General features: G+C 34.0%; 3 protein-coding genes across 9 annotated transcripts; 1 reads left to right on the forward strand and 2 right to left on the reverse strand.

Annotated features, from left to right (window-relative positions):
- Positions 1 to 504: 504 nt before the first annotated feature.
- On the forward strand, positions 505 to 4,370 carry LOC100782045 (F-box/kelch-repeat protein At1g57790). Its single transcript, XM_006577014.4, has 3 exons — positions 505 to 744; positions 1,663 to 2,782; positions 3,932 to 4,370. The coding sequence occupies exons 1-2, from the start codon at positions 713 to 715 to the stop codon at positions 2,762 to 2,764; spliced, it is 1,134 nt and encodes a 377-aa protein (XP_006577077.1). The 5' UTR covers positions 505 to 712; the 3' UTR covers positions 2,765 to 2,782; positions 3,932 to 4,370.
- A 951-nt stretch (positions 4,371 to 5,321) lies between these two features.
- On the reverse strand, positions 5,322 to 12,571 carry LOC100798476 (heterogeneous nuclear ribonucleoprotein Q). 5 transcript variants are annotated; one of them, XM_006577015.4, is made up of 10 exons: positions 12,392 to 12,571; positions 11,145 to 11,571; positions 10,955 to 11,071; positions 10,617 to 10,757; positions 10,294 to 10,467; positions 7,211 to 7,418; positions 6,960 to 7,102; positions 6,106 to 6,191; positions 5,776 to 5,940; positions 5,322 to 5,578 (listed from the first exon to the last, which is right to left on the reverse strand). In XM_006577015.4, the coding sequence occupies exons 2-9, from the start codon at positions 11,544 to 11,546 to the stop codon at positions 5,808 to 5,810; spliced, it is 1,404 nt and encodes a 467-aa protein (XP_006577078.1). In that variant the 5' UTR covers positions 11,547 to 11,571; positions 12,392 to 12,571; the 3' UTR covers positions 5,322 to 5,578; positions 5,776 to 5,807. The 5 variants fall into 5 exon arrangements, with proteins under 5 accessions (XP_006577078.1, XP_006577079.1, XP_040870086.1 ...); XM_006577016.4 differs by having other exon boundaries at positions 10,342 to 10,467; positions 12,392 to 12,566; XM_041014152.1 differs by having other exon boundaries at positions 10,342 to 10,467; positions 11,145 to 11,926; positions 12,392 to 12,566.
- A 1,426-nt stretch (positions 12,572 to 13,997) lies between these two features.
- On the reverse strand, positions 13,998 to 16,461 carry LOC100306641 (uncharacterized). 3 transcript variants are annotated; one of them, NM_001251090.2, is made up of 4 exons: positions 16,263 to 16,408; positions 15,835 to 15,974; positions 14,542 to 14,806; positions 13,998 to 14,388 (listed from the first exon to the last, which is right to left on the reverse strand). In NM_001251090.2, exons 3-4 carry the CDS (start codon positions 14,801 to 14,803, stop codon positions 14,324 to 14,326), a joined length of 327 nt encoding a protein of 108 aa, NP_001238019.1. In that variant the 5' UTR covers positions 14,804 to 14,806; positions 15,835 to 15,974; positions 16,263 to 16,408; the 3' UTR covers positions 13,998 to 14,323. The 3 variants fall into 3 exon arrangements, with proteins under 3 accessions (NP_001238019.1, NP_001350244.1, XP_040869686.1); NM_001363315.1 differs by having other exon boundaries at positions 15,835 to 15,979; XM_041013752.1 differs by lacking the exon at positions 15,835 to 15,974 and having other exon boundaries at positions 14,024 to 14,388; positions 16,263 to 16,461.
- Between the last annotated feature and the right edge of the window lie 713 nt (positions 16,462 to 17,174).

A 17,174-nucleotide genomic window follows, 5' to 3' on the forward strand; every position in this document is an offset into this window, starting at 1 on the left:
AATTTAAAATAAATAACAAAAGAAGTCATGTGAATTGTAACAACTTTTTTAATTAAACTCTAATCATCTTGATCGATAATAACTACAAGTAAATATATAATTTAAATCATTAAATGGAATGAATGTTGTTTTTTTATTCATTTGTATATAGATTTCAACCATTAATTTAACTCAGACTTAGATTATAAAATCAGACAAAATTCAAGATAATCAATCAACACATGCTGCAAAACTATAAATAGAGGGTCAAATTGTGCTTTTATATATATTTTTTTCTTCTGAATTTGATTATATATATATATATATATATATAAACTGTTTGAATTTATGATTATACCATAGTTAATCAAATATATGTTTAAATAAAAAATATAATATATTTATAGTCAAACCTCAACTTAAAAAAAAAAAAACCAATGATTAGATGTGGTGAGTTGAGTGTAGGAAAATAAGAAAGAAATGAATTAAATAAAGACAAGAGTGAACAAAATCTTACAGGGTTAGCATCGGGTGTGAAAAAAATGTAGCACAAGATACCATGATGGGACATGGGTGTAGAGGCGGGCGTGGAAGCGTTCACACGTTAGTATATATTTGTACAAGTGTGAGCCATTCACACGTGTTGTTCATGTGCCCTTTTTGTGTAATGTAGGAAGCAACTCCGTTCTTCAGCCTCTCAAACGCAACTTCATTATCCAATTGCCTTCGCAAAATGTCGGGGAAGCGAAAGAGGAAGTTGAAATTGTAAGTTCTCTTCATCCTTAGCCCCAATTTGAACTATGTTTTTCTCTCTCTCTTATTATTATTATTATTTAAATAATTTGCATAGTTTTAGGGACATGAAGCATTTCCACAGGGTTTTAATGCCGGATCAGTACGGATTTGTAGGATGTGTTGGTTTTTCTTTAGTTCTGTTTTTGCTATTGAGTTTAAATTTCGCAAAAATGAAAATAAGTTGTGTGGCCCTAATTGACTTAGTTTGTGATTGATAATGTTTTCTAGGGTTTGTGGATGGGATCAGTATTGGATTTTGACAATTGAGTTGAATAATGGGTTGACTTAATTTGAATTGCTGAGATTTGGAATTTGTAACTTGTAAATAGCTGTGTTTAATTTCAATTATCTATAATAATATTATGCTTACTTTTAAGTGATGATTACTACATGTATGCTATCTCATTTCCAATTTGATGAATTTTTCATGTTTCTTTCATACTTATTTCCTGTATTTGAAGTTTGCTATTGATATGTTGTCCTTTGTCTTGGAGCTTTAATTGGTGCGTCATGACTGGTTCTTTGAATAGCCATTTCTAGGGTTGAGGGTTGTGGGATGCTCTTGTAGATCCATATCATTGGTAGTTTTAGAGTTCTTAATGGTGACAGTATGATATTGTATAATGCTGGTATTATATACTTGTCATCACATAAGCCTGGAAACTTTTGTGCCTCCGAGAAATTTACAAGTTTTGAGAAGAGATATAAGTTGGTTGGATGTCTATGCCTTTGTTCTGTATATTTTTTACCTGTTCTTCATTTGATATTTTTCTAAACTGTTTCTAGTTTCAAAATTCTGGCTCTTTTATCGATCTTGTTGCATAAGTTCATTTGTTGAATTTGTTTCACTTTTATCTTGTATGCGCATCTCTAATACTTATTATTTAGGTTAAGCGATGCAATCACAGATAATAGAAGAAAAACAGTTGCTGAGGTGAAAACTGAAAATTTGGAGCTGCAATCCTGGGCTGATCTCCCTGCTGAACTCTTAGAATCGATCTTGTCCCGATTGATTCTAGTGGATAACATCCGGGCTTCTTCTGTTTGCAAGAGATGGCATTCTGTTGCCAGTGATGTACGTGTAGTAAACCAATCACCATGGCTTATGTATTTTCCAAAATTCGGTGACTGTTATGAATTCTATGACCCTGTGCAGCATAAGACACTCACCTTCGAGTTGCCAGAGTTGAATGGATCTAGAGTTTGTTATACAAAAGATGGTTGGTTATTGCTATACCGGCCCAGAACTCACCGAGTATTCTTCTTTAATCCCTTTACTCGGGAGCTGATCAAACTGCCAAGATTTGAGATGACATACCAGATTGTGGCCTTCTCTTGTGCTCCAACATCACCTGGCTGTGTTCTGTTTACTGTTAAGCATGTTAGTCCTACTGTTGTAGCTATTAGCACTTGTTATCCTGGGGCAACAGAATGGACCACTGTTAATTACCAAAACCGCTTGCCCTTTGTCAGTAGCATTTGGAATAAGCTTGTGTTTTGTAATGGGCTATTTTATTGTCTGAGCCTCACAGGTTGGCTTGGTGTGTTTGATCCAGTTGAATGTACTTGGAGTGTTCTGGCAGTACCTCCACCCAAATGCCCAGAGAACTTTTTTGCCAAAAACTGGTGGAAGGGAAAATTTATGGCAGAGCATGAAGGAGATATATTAGTAATTTATACATGCTGTAGTGAAAATCCCATTATTTTTAAGTTAGATCAGACATTAATGAAATGGGAAGAGATGACAACACTAGATGGGGTAACTCTTTTTGCTAGTTTTTTGTCATCTCATTCAAGGACTGACCTCATTGGAATAATGAGGAACAGTGTCTACTTCTCCAAAGTTCGTTTCTATGGAAAGCGTTGCATATCATTCTCTCTTGGTGACTATAGATACTATCCCCGTAAACAGTGTCATGACTGGGGAGAGCACGACCCTTTTGAGAACATCTGGATTGAGCCACCAAAGGACTTTTCAGCTTGCATGTGAAGAATTTTAGTGAAACAAGTAAGCATTTACAGAGTCAGTATTGTCACTATTTATGTAGAGCTTCTTTTTCTTTTTTTTCCACCTAAGCTTTTAACTATGTATAACTGTTGTATCCATGCTTTTATAGCTAGCATAACAAGACATTTATGGGCTACTAGTTTATACTTTACTAATTAATTTATGTATCTTTGAATTTTTCATTAAGGTTCTTAAATGTTTTTGTTTGATTAGCAATGCTTGCCCCTTACAAATTAATCCAGTTGCATGTATTCTTATCTGTGCTAAGTTATATGCAAATCTTAACTGGATTTTTCCAGTGGTTACATGTGCATGAATAGCATCTCGATTTTCAGTTTTAAGTACAAATTAAAGTATTATTTTACATTTACTGTCTCTTATACATTGAATTGTTTTAAGTACAATATAAAGTGTTTGTGATTTTTAGTATCATGTTGCTAAGTCTTCTATTTCAACAGTATGATTACAGTGAAATGTTCTTTATCATTGGCTATGGAAATGTGAAAGGATCAAAGTTACAGGTTAAACTGCAAAACATAATTGTGTGCCTGCATGTAATTTAAGAGCACTAGTTTATTGTTAGAATGAGAGAAGTAACGAAGTCAAGTCTGCATACTAGAATTTGTAATTTTAAAAGTTCAATATTAATTTAGACAAATTTCCTTCTCATCTGATTAGGAGCCAACTTAAATAAATTCGACTGGCTTAGAAAACCTATTAGTAAGGGCACCATTTCGACTTTTATTGTCGATGAAAATATACGCCTGCATTCCTGAAAATTTAAAGAACATGCCACTTGGCATTGACAAACCTTGTCTAGGCTAGGGCTAGTTTGTGCTGGACCAGTCTGATGGGTGAATGGTTATTGTGTTGTTGAAAGTTTTCTGTGACTGGTTTCCTTTTTTGGGTGGTTAAGCTGATTGGACCAAGCTGTTGATTGGTCATGTATATATCTTGTTTTCAAATGAAAAGTGGGAAGATCAAACTTTCCTATTCAGATTGAAATGTTTCATGAGATTATAGAATACTGCTCTCTACCTTGCCATGTGTGGAGTTTTCCCCCTTCCCTCATTTGCTTTATTGTTTGTTCCTTCTACGTGTCAACGGTGGATCGGCATTGCCTAACATGATATCTATGTTTGTATGCAGCATTTTTTATTCATCCTAAAGTCCTAATGCAGAACATGTGAATATTTGGAAGCATTGCTACGTTTGCAGTCTGCATGTAGGAGGCTACTATATGCATAAAATGGAAGTTACATGTGAAGGAATGGACCTCTGTAAGAGGGAACCGAAAAGATTTGCCTCCTTGGTTGTCTTTGCAGATCCTGGGACTTTAAGATTTTTTGCCCAGCACAGCAGAAGACATTAGAGTTTATACTGATCTAGAGATTTATTGATTATTATCTTGGGCATGATCCATATATGTAGGAATGGACATCTGTAAAAGGGAAGCGAAAAAGACTTTGCTTCCTTGGCCATTTTGTCTTTGCAGATCCTGAAATATTTAAGATTTTTTTGCCCCAACACAACGGGGCTTATGCAGAACATTAGAGTTTATGCTAATAAAGAGATTTATTAATTATTATTTTGGGTATGATCCTTTGTTTATTGTTACTATTGCTATTAATCGTTTGTGTTTATTTTATCTGCCAATTAAATTTTAGTTGTTTTTCAGATATTTTTTGGTCTTCATTTTGCACAAAATTGTTTCTGAGGGGACGCATGAATTTAATTTGAGTTGGAAATGAAGTTTAACGATTTGAAAAAATTACAATACTTAATTAGTTCATTCAGTACATTTATATATTTATTATTATTTAAAAATAAAGTACCATATTACAATAAAAAATTAAATTTAAGAATAAAAAATACTAATAATTTTTATTGATATATTTATTATCATTTAAAAATAAAGTGTTTTATAAAATACATAATTTCAATTAATGTATTAGAGTTGTCTAAATCTTTAAAAATCCTGAAGGCACAAGTTAACAGTCATTTAGTAATTCTATGAACATTCAAGAAGTATTTTAGTACAAATCATAAAAAGTCTAAAATAGAGATTGTATCGGCATTTAACAAGTATAAACTGTCAATTGCCTCGGCATGGAAAAAATTGGATTGTACTATGATACTGCATTACAAACTTAGCAAATGACTATTAATTTGTATCATCGTTACCTCAGCAGGTACTTTCAATTTTTAGTCAAACCTAACGTGTTGAATTTTTTTTTTTTTTTAACTCTTTCACGAGTCCGCAACTTTTGAAATGGAGTGTATGAAAATGTATTATACTTTTTTTATTATTTTGAAAAGAATTACAGTATTAAAGTAAACTCCTTGAATTGAACGTAGATAGTTCTTCTACTTCTAACGATAAAATAGCGCAGCATGCAACTTTTCTGGTTCGACAAGAGGAGTTTGTTTTGCACTGGCACCAATACTCATTCAAACATCGTTCCAATTCTTCTAGAACGACGGTTAGAAACATGAATACATGAACCGCAAGCTAAACATCTGAAACACCTCTACATAATTTTTCATCAATCTAGTAAGATTTATCATGTCCTTCAGATAGATCACTGTGGTCTCTTTAAGAATTTGAGATCAAAAAATTGATGGACAAGATAAGTAAAATTATACGAAAACCTGACTTAGATGCTTAACTGAATCTTGGCCCTAGGTAGATGTATTACAAAATCATAACTGCATTCACAGCAGCGCCCTGTTTGTCTTAATCAGTTGGGCGCTGTGCCTTGAATCGTCAACACTTTTAGGCCTCAGGTGCAATTCCTGATGGACACAAAATAGCATATCAGAAAAATGAAGAAAATGGAAGGCGGCATTATATGTATGAATTTCAACAAATATACATGAATTCAATTGTAATTTCATTCCCCTGGATTCGTTATCCAGAATTTTTTATCCGTTCAGCCACAAAGCTTTATTCAGCATTGGAGGAGGTAAACCACTAACAAACAGGAACGAACCTTGTTTTGCTAGCTCCTTAAAGCCCATTAAGTTAGTAGGGATGATAGCGGCCATGCCCACGATTGCGATTATCATCATTACTGCATTTCCCACCACTGGAGCTACTGCCACCACTCCTCCCATGTCGGGATACTGGGGCAGGCTGTTGAAACCCTGGCTGTTGCCTATAGGTATAACCCCACAAAATTACAAAAGAAATGAAACAAACTCAGTAGATGGTGCCAATGGTGAATTGTTATACTAATGTGGAAAAGGCTAACATGCTACCATGCATGAATAGGAATAATGAGTTGAACATCTAAAACAAGATAAATCATGATGACACTCACACTATGTATGCAATCCTTCCATCTGATAACATCATTGGCATCATTGCCATGCCACCAGGGGTTGGTCCGGGACCATACATCAGTGGCTGTACATTTAGGCATATCAACATCAGTAAGAGACATATAGATCAGTACAAGGAGATATAAGGTGGGTTAGATGATTAAGGGAGAAAGAAAGGAGGGGAAAGTTGTGGGTTCAATCCCTCCTACTAACAAAACTAACATTTGCCGATAAAAAAAAAAATATAGAGCAGTACATTTGCAGTGTTACTAAAACAACAGAAGAGTGCATTTCATTGCTTTAAATGAAACTCTTGACTAAAAGCTAGTGAGCATAGAGCGGATTGATATCAGCTGGGTACAGCAGTTACAATTTTCCATGCACCAATTGTTCAAATGATATTAATCATACAATAATCCGACTACTATGATTCATATCTATTACCAATACATATGATAATATAATTAACGTAGATATCAATACAAGTTTCAACTTGTCAAGAGACCCTAAATCCACAAATTGAAGATCATGTTAACCTGATTCTCCGTGGGTTGAGGGCAACCCAAGTCCATCTACAACTAAATTAAAGAAAAAGCAAACGAAAAGTTGGGGATAATTTACGGCAAGTAAAATTAAGTGGGACTGTTCAAGGCATTCATCATCCAAATTGATAAAAAATTTCATGCTTTACAATTAATAACTGCAACTCACTCCTGTAACCTATCAAGGTGAGACAGCACAGTTGCAGCAGTGAGTTCATGGGAAGCATATTCCTGGCCAATCTCCAACCCTCAGTTTTTTTAGAATACTGCAAAACTAAAGGTCGAACTCTACCAGTCAAAGAGCAACTTACTTGTGCAAAGCCAGCAGCACCATATCCTGCACCTATAGCACCACCAACCATACCATAACCAAGATGAGGTGGATAAGTGGGAAGTAAAGCTGGTTTTTGTGAATTTGCTTGTGGCTTTGCTAGCGAACACTCCAGCAATTGTCCTGTCCATCCCCAGAAACAACAATGCTTACCATATATAACAGTCCAGTCCACTATTACCAAAGAAAAAATATTGGAAAAAGGTACTCATCAAGGGAAATAAAAACTACCATCAATTTCATATTTCTCTGTGTTCTTCAAAGCCTTCATGGCACTTGACCTTTCAGCAAAGTGAACAAAACCAAATCTGCTCTTTTCTTGACCCGATTTAGCAGAAGGGAGAACCACTTTTGTGATCTTTCCATGATGTTCAAACAGCTCCTTGAGACGATCCTGAGTAATGTTTTCTGGAAGGTTCTTTACATACACTGATTTTACCTAGTAACAAGAACTAAGTCTCAGTTATACACATTTCTATAAAGCATAACTAAAGTAAAAATTCAACAAATTTCATGAGGAAAACAGCAGGAAAGTTAATCACATAATCACAACAGCTGCACAGACTATATAACATGAAATACAATAACCAAAGTTTATTAGGACAGATAAAACCCTCGCTTTAAGCCCTCCCAAAAATAATTTTACTTACTAATAGTATTTTAAAAAATTTAAAAAGTCAGTACAACAACAACAACAACAACAACAACGCCTTATCCCACTAGGTGGGGTCGGCTACATGGATCAACTTCCGTCATAATGTTCTATCCAGTATCATACTTCTATCCAAACCATTAATTTCGAGATCCTTTTTGATAACCTCTCTTATAGTCTTTTTGGGTCTTCCTCTGCCTCGAATTGTTTGTCTTCTCTCCATCTGGTCTACTCTCCTCACTACAGAGTCTACCGGTCTTCTCTCTACATGCCCAAACCACCTAAGTCTATTTTCCACCATCTTCTCTACAATAGGCGCTACTCCCACCCTCTCTCTAATAGCTTCGTTTCTAATTTTATCCTGTCGAGTCTTACCACACATCCACCGCAACATCCTCATCTCCGCTACACCTACTTTATTCTCATGTTGGCTCTTGACCGCCCAACATTCTGTTCCGTACAAAATCGCCGGTCTTACCGCAGTCCGATAAAACTTTCCCTTTAGCTTGATCGGTACCTTTGCATCACATAACACCCCCGATGCTTTTCTCCATTTCATCCATCCTGCTTGAATGCGATGATTCACATCCCCTTCAATTTCCCCATCATCCTGTATTACAGACCCAAGATATTTAAACCGTGTGACTTGAGGGATAATATGGTCTCCTATTTTCACCTCTGAGTTAGAAACCCTCCTTCTTTTGTTGAACTTACATTCCATATACTCCGATTTACTTCTGCTTAGGCGAAAGCCATGTGTTTCTAGAGCTCGTCTCCAAGTTTCCAACCTCTCATTCAACTCCTCCCTCGACTCTCCAAGGAGGACTATGTCATCTGCAAAAAGCATGCATCTCGGCGCTATCTCTTGGATTTGTTCCGTGAGTAACTAATTAATCAATAAATAATAATTTATTAGGAGTAACTAATTTTTTTTATAAAGATCCCTCATCCTATTATAACTCTCCCTTTTCATAAAAAAAGCACCACTTGCTCATTAGTGAAAAACAGATAGCAATATACTATAGCAGAGAAGATGTACAAGCAGTATTGCGATAAAAGACAGAAAATGGAGAATCCAAATACCTAACCAGGTTTTTTTTAGGGTAAATGACCATTTTGGTCTCTGAATGAGTAAACCGATGATAATTTAGTCTCTGAAAGAATGAAAATTTTATTTAGTCCCTGAATGTGTAAAAAGTGTGACAATTACGTCTTGTCATACAACTTAATGACAAATTGGTCCCTGAACTTTACAACTCAATTTCAAATTGGTCATTGATCATTATAGCTTAATGACAAAATAGTCCCACAAAAACTTAACGGCAGGACGTGATTGTCACATTTGGTACACATTCAAGGACTAAATTAGAAGTTTTATTCTTTCCATGAGTAAATTGTCACCAGTTTACACTCTCAGGGACCAAAATAGTCATTTACCCTTTGTATTAAGTTGTGTATTGAAATTTTAAAAACACAAATTGGATAGGTTGGACCATTTTTGCCTTAGCTTCAATGGCAATTGGTAGTTGCAATTTTACCAAAGCAGTAGTGATGAAATTAGCACTAACGACACACCATTTGATAAATGTCATTCTAAGTATGTTGCATGGTGTAAGATGGGCTGTCTCACTGTTTAATTGCAAGGTTGGATGGTTTCCTTTGGCATGGACTATCCTACTGCTTTAAGTTCTATTTCCTAGTGTTGATCGGAGGTGTCCTCTTGCAGGTTCAGAACATTTGCTTACTGTATTCTCTTTTTATTGCCTCTGTTGATCTTTGCCTTTTGAATGTACCTTTGGATATTATATTTTATTTTATATTGTCCATTTGCAGCTGTTATAACTCAAAATTATAGGATTGACCAAGGACCAGAGCCAGCCCAATGTTTATATAGGCCTATAAATGAGACCTTTTTAAACTAAAGAATAATTTATTAAAATTATTATGATATTATTTGAAAATCTTTTGAAATTTTTAAGAATGCAAAATTACTCATTAAATAATTGAAATTCTCTATCAATTTTATTTATATTTCTTTTAATCCTAAAAATCAAGGTGTAAGTGTTTTACCCAGTGGAAAAAAAGACAAAGAAACTGTGTGGTGATCAGAAAGTACATAGAAAGAGAAGATGAAATAACATTAATCAGTTGAGAGCACAAACGAATAAATGGTGTCTATCGTCAGTCTTATTTAATTTAATTTTATATAATTTCTCTAAACTACTAGTTTGATTAACAAAGAAGAGAAAAGGCATTCTAAATGAAAATTATAAATAGGAGTAGCACTGGCTATAGACACTCCCATTATTTTCATGTAAATATAGTCTTTCTTACATATAAGATTTTTTATGTTTATTTGCATATTGTTGTCATTTTGAATAGTAATCAATACATCATATCTTGTTCACAAAATATGAGCCATTATTCAAATAGTTGCATTATGCTATACAACGCACAAAGAGGTTGCAGATGAAAAATATGATCTTCACATTAGGCTAAATCCTAAACTATAGCCATGCAAGCCTATCAACAACTATGATCTAGATTGATACTTCAGCATAATGTAAGTCATATATCATATATGGCAGCCTACAGATAGTTTTTTCTACAAAATTTTAAGGTAAGTTATTTATAAAATTTAATTAAAAATATAATAAATCACCAGAGAGATTGCAGATGATTCAGAATTCCTTGGATCAGCCCAGCTCACCGTTGGAGCATTGCTGCCAAGTTTAAAGTTTGAGTTTGACATCTTCTGCCTTGAATACTCTGCACAAGCATGATTGTAATACTCTATAAAAGCATATCCCCGGTTACGGCTAGAATTCTGTGGGTCCTGTAACAATGAAACAGTTTGTCAGGTCAAGGCACAAATTACCCACACAATGCACTTCATAGTTTTGGTAACAAGAACAAACTTTAAAAAGGTGTTAACCCATATAAAATCAAACCATACGACATATAATCGAAATAATGTCAACAAACCTTCAACAGTTCCACACAAATTACTCCAGGGCCAATTTCAGCAACAACTTTTTTCATATCTCCTTCAGTCCAATATTTAGGAACATTACCAATGAACAACTTGTGCTTAACTTGAGATGTGGAGCACTTTATTCTTTTTCCCTGGAAACTCAGAAAAAAAAATAATAAAAAAACTGACTTAATTCAGATAACAGTACTACAGGCTAGAGTATAAAATACTTTAAAACTAAAAGGTAAACATATTAAAAGATGGGGACACTGGAGTAAATGATGTAATCAATGAACAAGGTAACAACTAGAAATTAGAGAAAATAACAATGACAAATGTACCAAAATACCTTAAATTCAGAGTTGTTCAGCTCCTCAATAGCCTTAGATGCCAATTCCTTTGTCATGAAGGTCACAAAAGCATAACCTTTTGCTTCACCGGATTCTTTTCCCTTCATTATCCTAACCTGTACAAGTTTAATCAGTTTAGGCAGTCATAAAAAAGGGAAAAAAAGGAAAGAAGAATTTCATGTATCTTACCTCTGAAACTTCTCCCACAGATTGACAGAAGACCCTCAAATCTTCTTCAGAAACATTTTGAGGAATGCCCCCAATGTAAACCTCAGACCCATGAGGTGGAAGTGCAAGAAGCTCAGCATGCTTCTTTTTCTCAACTTCATCCTTAGTGTCTGCCACTCTTGTCTTATCTGAGAGCTTAGTCTCTTCTTCTTCTTCTTCTTCCTCCTCCTCCTCCTCCTCTTCTTCCTCCTCCTCTACTTCTTCATACTCAACTTCTTCCTCCATTGTCTCCTCTTGATCATTGTCCCCATCAAAGTCTACTCGCTCATCAGAATCTGTAGGTTTCTCAGGCTCACTGTTCCCCTCTGGTGAGTCTGGATTTTGGGATGTATCTCTCTGCTTTGTCCCTGGCATTTTTTGCATCTAGAAAAGCAAACTTGCAGGGGAACTGTGAAGGAAGCACAGATGCCAGAAGCATTCATAGAAGAGAGATAGAAAATATGGTAAGGGGGGAAAACAATATGAGAGGCCAAATGGAATAGCAGAGTAAGAATTTTGATTGAATCTGTGTCATGAGGTATGGATCAAGGAGTAGCAATATGGTTGATTTTTAATCCAGGGATCATCATATCATAACAACAAAAGTAACAGAGACAGGCAAGAGAGAACTCGAAACAAAAAATCAAGAGGATAACAATGCTCAAACAGGCCAATCAAAGACAAAAACATCTATTGAGAAATGAATTAACTAAGATGCCAGAGAGTTGCCCAGAAAATAGAGGCCAGTTTAAATTGTTGCTTAACTATTTGTCGGAGGACAATGTACACAGAGAACAAGGTGGAAAAGGAACAAAAGTAAGAAATAAGAAACTGAACTATATATAAAATATACGTAAAAAAATTACATAATATAGTGAGACAGATAAATTAAAAGTAAAAACTAAAGAGCAATACATTTACTCCAAAGCCCTCCCTCCTTAACTAGGTTTAATTGGAGATTAAGATATGTCATTATCTAAATTAATTTGAGATGTGAATAACAATGTTACTGCTCCCTAAGAAATACAGAGCCTTTACTATAAAATTTCACATGAGAATGATTTGCTACGTAGAATAGCCTAGTTAATCCCATGGAGAATCAATAAAACTAACTGTATATGATTTCTTTTCTTCAATCTCTTTCGCAAGATTACGAGATAAAAAAGAAAGAAAGTAAAGCCTGCGAAAATGTGCATTATTAAGAGCTACAGTAAGAGAAGCGAAAGTACCAGATCGTGCGCAAGTATAAATCGAAATGGAAGCTCCAAAATCGCTACGTTCGAAACCCTAATCCTTTGCGCGCGCGCGCCCTTATGCTCATGGTATGGTATGGTGGCCAAATTCACTGTTGCTCGGCAGTGTCAGGGGGCTTTTGGCCTGGGCCTTTAAACCGGGCCTTCTTACGCAAGCATGTTTGTATAAACTTATTATTATTAAGAAATCTAAAAGCAATTTTAGGAGAAGATAATAGAAAAAAAACTTTTTATAAGTTAAAATTAGCTCATATATACCAACAGTTAGACGCAAGTTGCGAGGAAATATCCACTTTATATCCACTTAAGGCTTCCCACGAAAATTTATAATTATTTTCAAGAAAATAACTTCATACTAATATTATAATAAAAAAAATTAATTCATATATAAATTAAAAATATTTTTTTGAAAAGTTATACGTAAAAGTTTCTATAATTAACTTATGCATAACTAATTTTAACTTCAAAAATAATTATTTCATTTTTTTCTTTTTGTAAAAGTATTTTTATAAAGATATTTATATTCTTTTTTTTATCTCGACACACATTGAAAAAAAAGATTAATTCAAATTGATCAGGATAGGCTCTGATTGATCAGGTGGAAAGAAATTAATTTAAATAAAAGATGTGAGATAAAGTTTGAAATTTGAATGGCAAAGAGAATGAATTGAAAGAAAAAAATAAAAAAAAAAATAATTCCTCTCATTTTTTTTCTTGTTTATTTTTTTCCTCAACTAAACACTTCATGTAGGTCATGTCGATTGTCACCCTCCGAGCTTGTATTTGTGTTGAAGAGTAAGCTATTAACATATTCTTTATATCATGGGTTAAAAATTATTAAAACTTGAAAAATTATGAATGAGATTCATTAAATAAAAAAGTAAAATTTATAAAACTTAATTTTTTTATGTGTTTATGATGCAAAATTAGTATGAAATTTCAATACAATATGTAATAACAAGAGTCAGGACAACTCATTTAATTTGAAATTTCAATAAAATCTTTTATTTGAACTCATTTTCAACCTAATTGATCTCTATACATGCAAAGTTACTTATTTGTTACTTGTCAACATGTTATTTCTTCCTAAGAAATAGTGCACTCTTAATTTACTCCTTATTTGAATGATGCATTCTAAGAATGCAGGACCAAATTTTATATGTCTAGCGGCCAAATTAAGCGTTACACATACAAGACCAAATTAATAATGTGTAAATGGTTTCATAACAGCAAGGACCAAATTGATAATATTTACACATAGGAAACAAATTAATAAATTTTTATGTATGGGGACTACATTATGCATTTAACCAAATGTGAATTGTTCGATAGATATGTTTCACAAAATTCAGTGCAGACGAGCATCAGCTGCCTTTGAAGCATGAAAGGCCAGAATCTGATGTAAAATGCTATCACTGCAGCACTAGGCTGGATAGCCCTGAGAACTTAATAAAGTCGCCACAGATTCATAGCCAATGTAAAAAGTAAATCAACAATCTACTTCTCAACCTATCTTCTGAAAGAAGTCAACTTTGGGGCTAATACTAATCATAAAAACTGAAGAGAAAGAAAGTGTTTTAAAAACCAAAATACGATCTCCATTTCACATGACCCAAAAAGATAAAGATCTCCATTATAACCAGTAAAAACTATATTTACCAAGAGAATCCAAAACAAATTATAAAAAATTGCAGCTAGTTAAGCCACTAGGACTGTGACCATTGTCCATTGGGCTAGTGCTGATGGGCTTGGGTAGTTTTTACATTTTTACATAAGATCAACCCTATTGTCACCATTATATCAGGAAAAAAAAAATGAAAAACATTGTTGCCAACACATTGATTATGTCTCCTCTAGTATTCCAAATGATAGAAAGGCCTCTGTATCATCAGACAAGCTTGTTAGAACTCACAGGAACAAGTGTTTAAATTCTCCATTTGCGAGCTGACAAAGCTTATTGTAGCTATCCATATCTGCCAACATGGAAAAAAATACATCAGAGTCCACAGCTTCATAAACTTAAGAATGTCATTAATAACAATGACAAGAGATAAAAACTATTCCATCTGTTTCATAGCCATATATATGTCAAAATCAATTTGAGGAATGGGATGGGAAAACAATACCGATGGCATCACCAAAATTGGTCCATATCTCAGCACCAATTGACTTATCACTGTTAACAAGACCATAAACTTCAACAAAAGTTGTAAGAGGAGCAGCAGGTGGGGGTGATCCTTTTACAACTAGTTGTTTCTCATCTGTTGATTTTCCAATGACAACTCCACCATCAGATCGCACAACCTGCACCACGATCCTTACCCTTCTTCCAACATAGAAGTGCAACAGTTCCGCATTGACTAAGGCTGCAGGATTTGATATATCCATACTCTGCAAAATAAACAAGATAACTTGATTTAAATACAGAAAAGAACACACCTACACACACAGAACAAGAATTGATGGTAAGAAAAAGGCGTCTTTTTTAATTAATTTGTGCTGAGAAAGACAATTCAAAATTTCAAACCTTTGAATTTGTGGTTCCAATGCATTATGAATTGTAATGTTATCGAATTATTATTCCGACTTTTGGCAATTTGGCATTCAACTTTGGATGAAGGAGATGGAGATTTTCAAAGGTGTTGGAATTATAACAGGCAATAAATTTGCAGTTATCCGTTATTGAATGGAGTTGTACCACATCAATAAAAAAGGGAGGTCCTTATGAAGAGAAGAGACATCATCCCAAATAGAAGAGATGTGAGAAAGTCTTTGGCAAGTGAAAGAACTATCATTACTTGTTGCGTTTCCGTAGACATAGGCAAGAGGTGTGGAACCATATTAAATTCTCTGTCTTTTGCTATTTCAATCTCTAGTGCGTTTTTGTATTTTTTTTCCTATCTTAATCCTTGTTATGTGCAGGTTTTTCCACAACAGTTTGACAATCAAATGAAACAACTGGCTTTCATTTACACAAATCGTGTCTCATAATTTACTCAGGTTCAAATTTCAAATATTCCTTAACTGAGAAAAACTATCTTCAATTGTTGTTCACTAAATAGCAGACCATGCTACAATAGTAAACTATTCCATTTTACAAGCAAAACTATCTACAATTGTTGTTCACTAAATAGAGAGGGCTTCATGGTTAATAATCAGGTACAATGAAGGCAGGATTAGTCTGACAATCATGAGTAATGTCAATTTACTTGATTCTTCTCTATTCCATCGCTTTTCAACCACGAAACTTGGGGGGTTTCTCATTTGGCCATTAATTGAACTCTATCAAAAATTACTCAATTAATTTGTATGAAGACGACAGTGTTTATCAATATGAAAATAGTATTTGAGACGCGCACAACAAACAAATTTCAAGAGACAAAAGTGAATGTAAAGAAGTATGAAACATGGTTTGTTACCTGCTCAATGCTGAATGCTCAATGATCAATGCTCAGTGCTGATTGAATTCAGAACACAGAAAAAAAGCGGCAACCAAAGAGAGCGCGGGTTCTCCTTTCAGTAAAAACGAGCAATGCATTCAACTCCAAAGCCCTCCCTCCTTAACTAGGTTTAATTGGAGATTTAGATATGACATATTATCTCAAATAATTTGAGATATGAATAACAATGTTACAGCTCCCTAAGAAATCCTTTACTATGAAATTTCACATGAGAATGATGCGCTACGTAGAATAGCCTAGTTAATCCCATGGAGAATCAATAAAATTAACTGTATATGATTTCTTTTCTTCTATCTCTTTCGCAAGATTACGAGATAAAAAAGAAAGAAAGTAAAGCCTGCGAAAATGTGCATTATTAAGAGCTACAGCAAGAGAAGCGAAAGTACCTGATCGTGCGCAAGTATAAATCGAAATGGAAGCTCCAAAAGCGCTACGTTCGAAACCCTAATCCTTTGCGCGCGCGCGCCCTTATGCTCATGGTATGGTATGGTGGCCAAATTCACTGTTGCTCGGCAGTGTCAGGAGGCTTTTGGCATGGGCCTTCTTACACAAGCATATTTGTATAAACTTTTTATTATTATTAAGAAATTTAAAAGCAATTTTAGGAGAAGATAATAGAAAAAAAAACTTTTTATAAGTTAAAATTAGCTCATATATACCAACAGTTGACACAAGTTGCGAGAAAATATCTTATATGCGGCTCAAGATTTTTCACGAAAATTTATATCTATTTTCAGCAATATCATGATAAGATTACATATTCAATGTTCAATGCTGATTGAATTTTGAATTCAGAACATTGAGAAAAAAGTAGCAACCATAGAGCACAGGTTCTCCTTTAGGATAGTTTTAGGTTAAATTCAAATTTTATCTCAACATGAAAAATATATTTTGAAATTAGTTCATATAAAGAAAAAAATAGAATAATAATGAGACCAATTTTTTTTTTTTTTTTAAATCTTCAACGAGAACGTCTTTTATTCTTATGGATTTTTCTAAACTATTTATCTCTTTTAATCTATCCTTTTCATTTTAAAAAAAATAATTTCAATATATTTTTTAAAAAATTATCAATTATTAAAATTAATTTTATATCATAATATAAATTATTTATCATAAATTTAAAGAATAAATTTGTTTAAAAAAGAAAACGGTTGATTTGATAATAAATGATTTAAAATAGCTTTTGATTATATTTTCTAAGCTTCTAACACATTTACAAGCATTGTGCCTTATGTCATCCACTGCATGCATTTTCAAAAGTCAGAACTACGTACAAGGGGACAAAGTAAGGCTTG

The sequence above is a fragment of the Glycine max genome, chromosome 3 (genome assembly GCF_000004515.6).
Source record: "Glycine max cultivar Williams 82 chromosome 3, Glycine_max_v4.0, whole genome shotgun sequence".
NCBI lineage: Eukaryota > Viridiplantae > Streptophyta > Magnoliopsida > Fabales > Fabaceae > Glycine > Glycine max.

Excerpts from the sequence above, each read along its gene's own strand:
- LOC100798476 (XM_006577015.4), bottom strand. The coding sequence starts at position 11,546 with ATGCAAAAAATGCCAGGGACAAAGCAGAGAGATACATCCCAAAATCCA. Across the intron at positions 11,072-11,144 it reads CTGTGGGAGAAGTTTCAGAG|GTTAGGATAATGAAGGGAAA; the intron begins GTAAGATACATG and ends AAACTTGTACAG. Across the intron at positions 7,103-7,210 it reads AGAGAAATATGAAATTGATG|GACAATTGCTGGAGTGTTCG; the intron begins GTAGTTTTTATT and ends GGGGATGGACAG.
- LOC100306641 (NM_001251090.2), bottom strand. The coding sequence starts at position 14,803 with ATGGATATATCAAATCCTGCAGCCTTAGTCAATGCGGAACTGTTGCAC. Across the intron at positions 14,389-14,541 it reads CAATTTTGGTGATGCCATCG|ATATGGATAGCTACAATAAG; the intron begins GTATTGTTTTCC and ends CCATGTTGGCAG.
- LOC100782045 (XM_006577014.4), top strand. The coding sequence starts at position 713 with ATGTCGGGGAAGCGAAAGAGGAAGTTGAAATT. Across the intron at positions 745-1,662 it reads CGAAAGAGGAAGTTGAAATT|GTTAAGCGATGCAATCACAG; the intron begins GTAAGTTCTCTT and ends CTTATTATTTAG.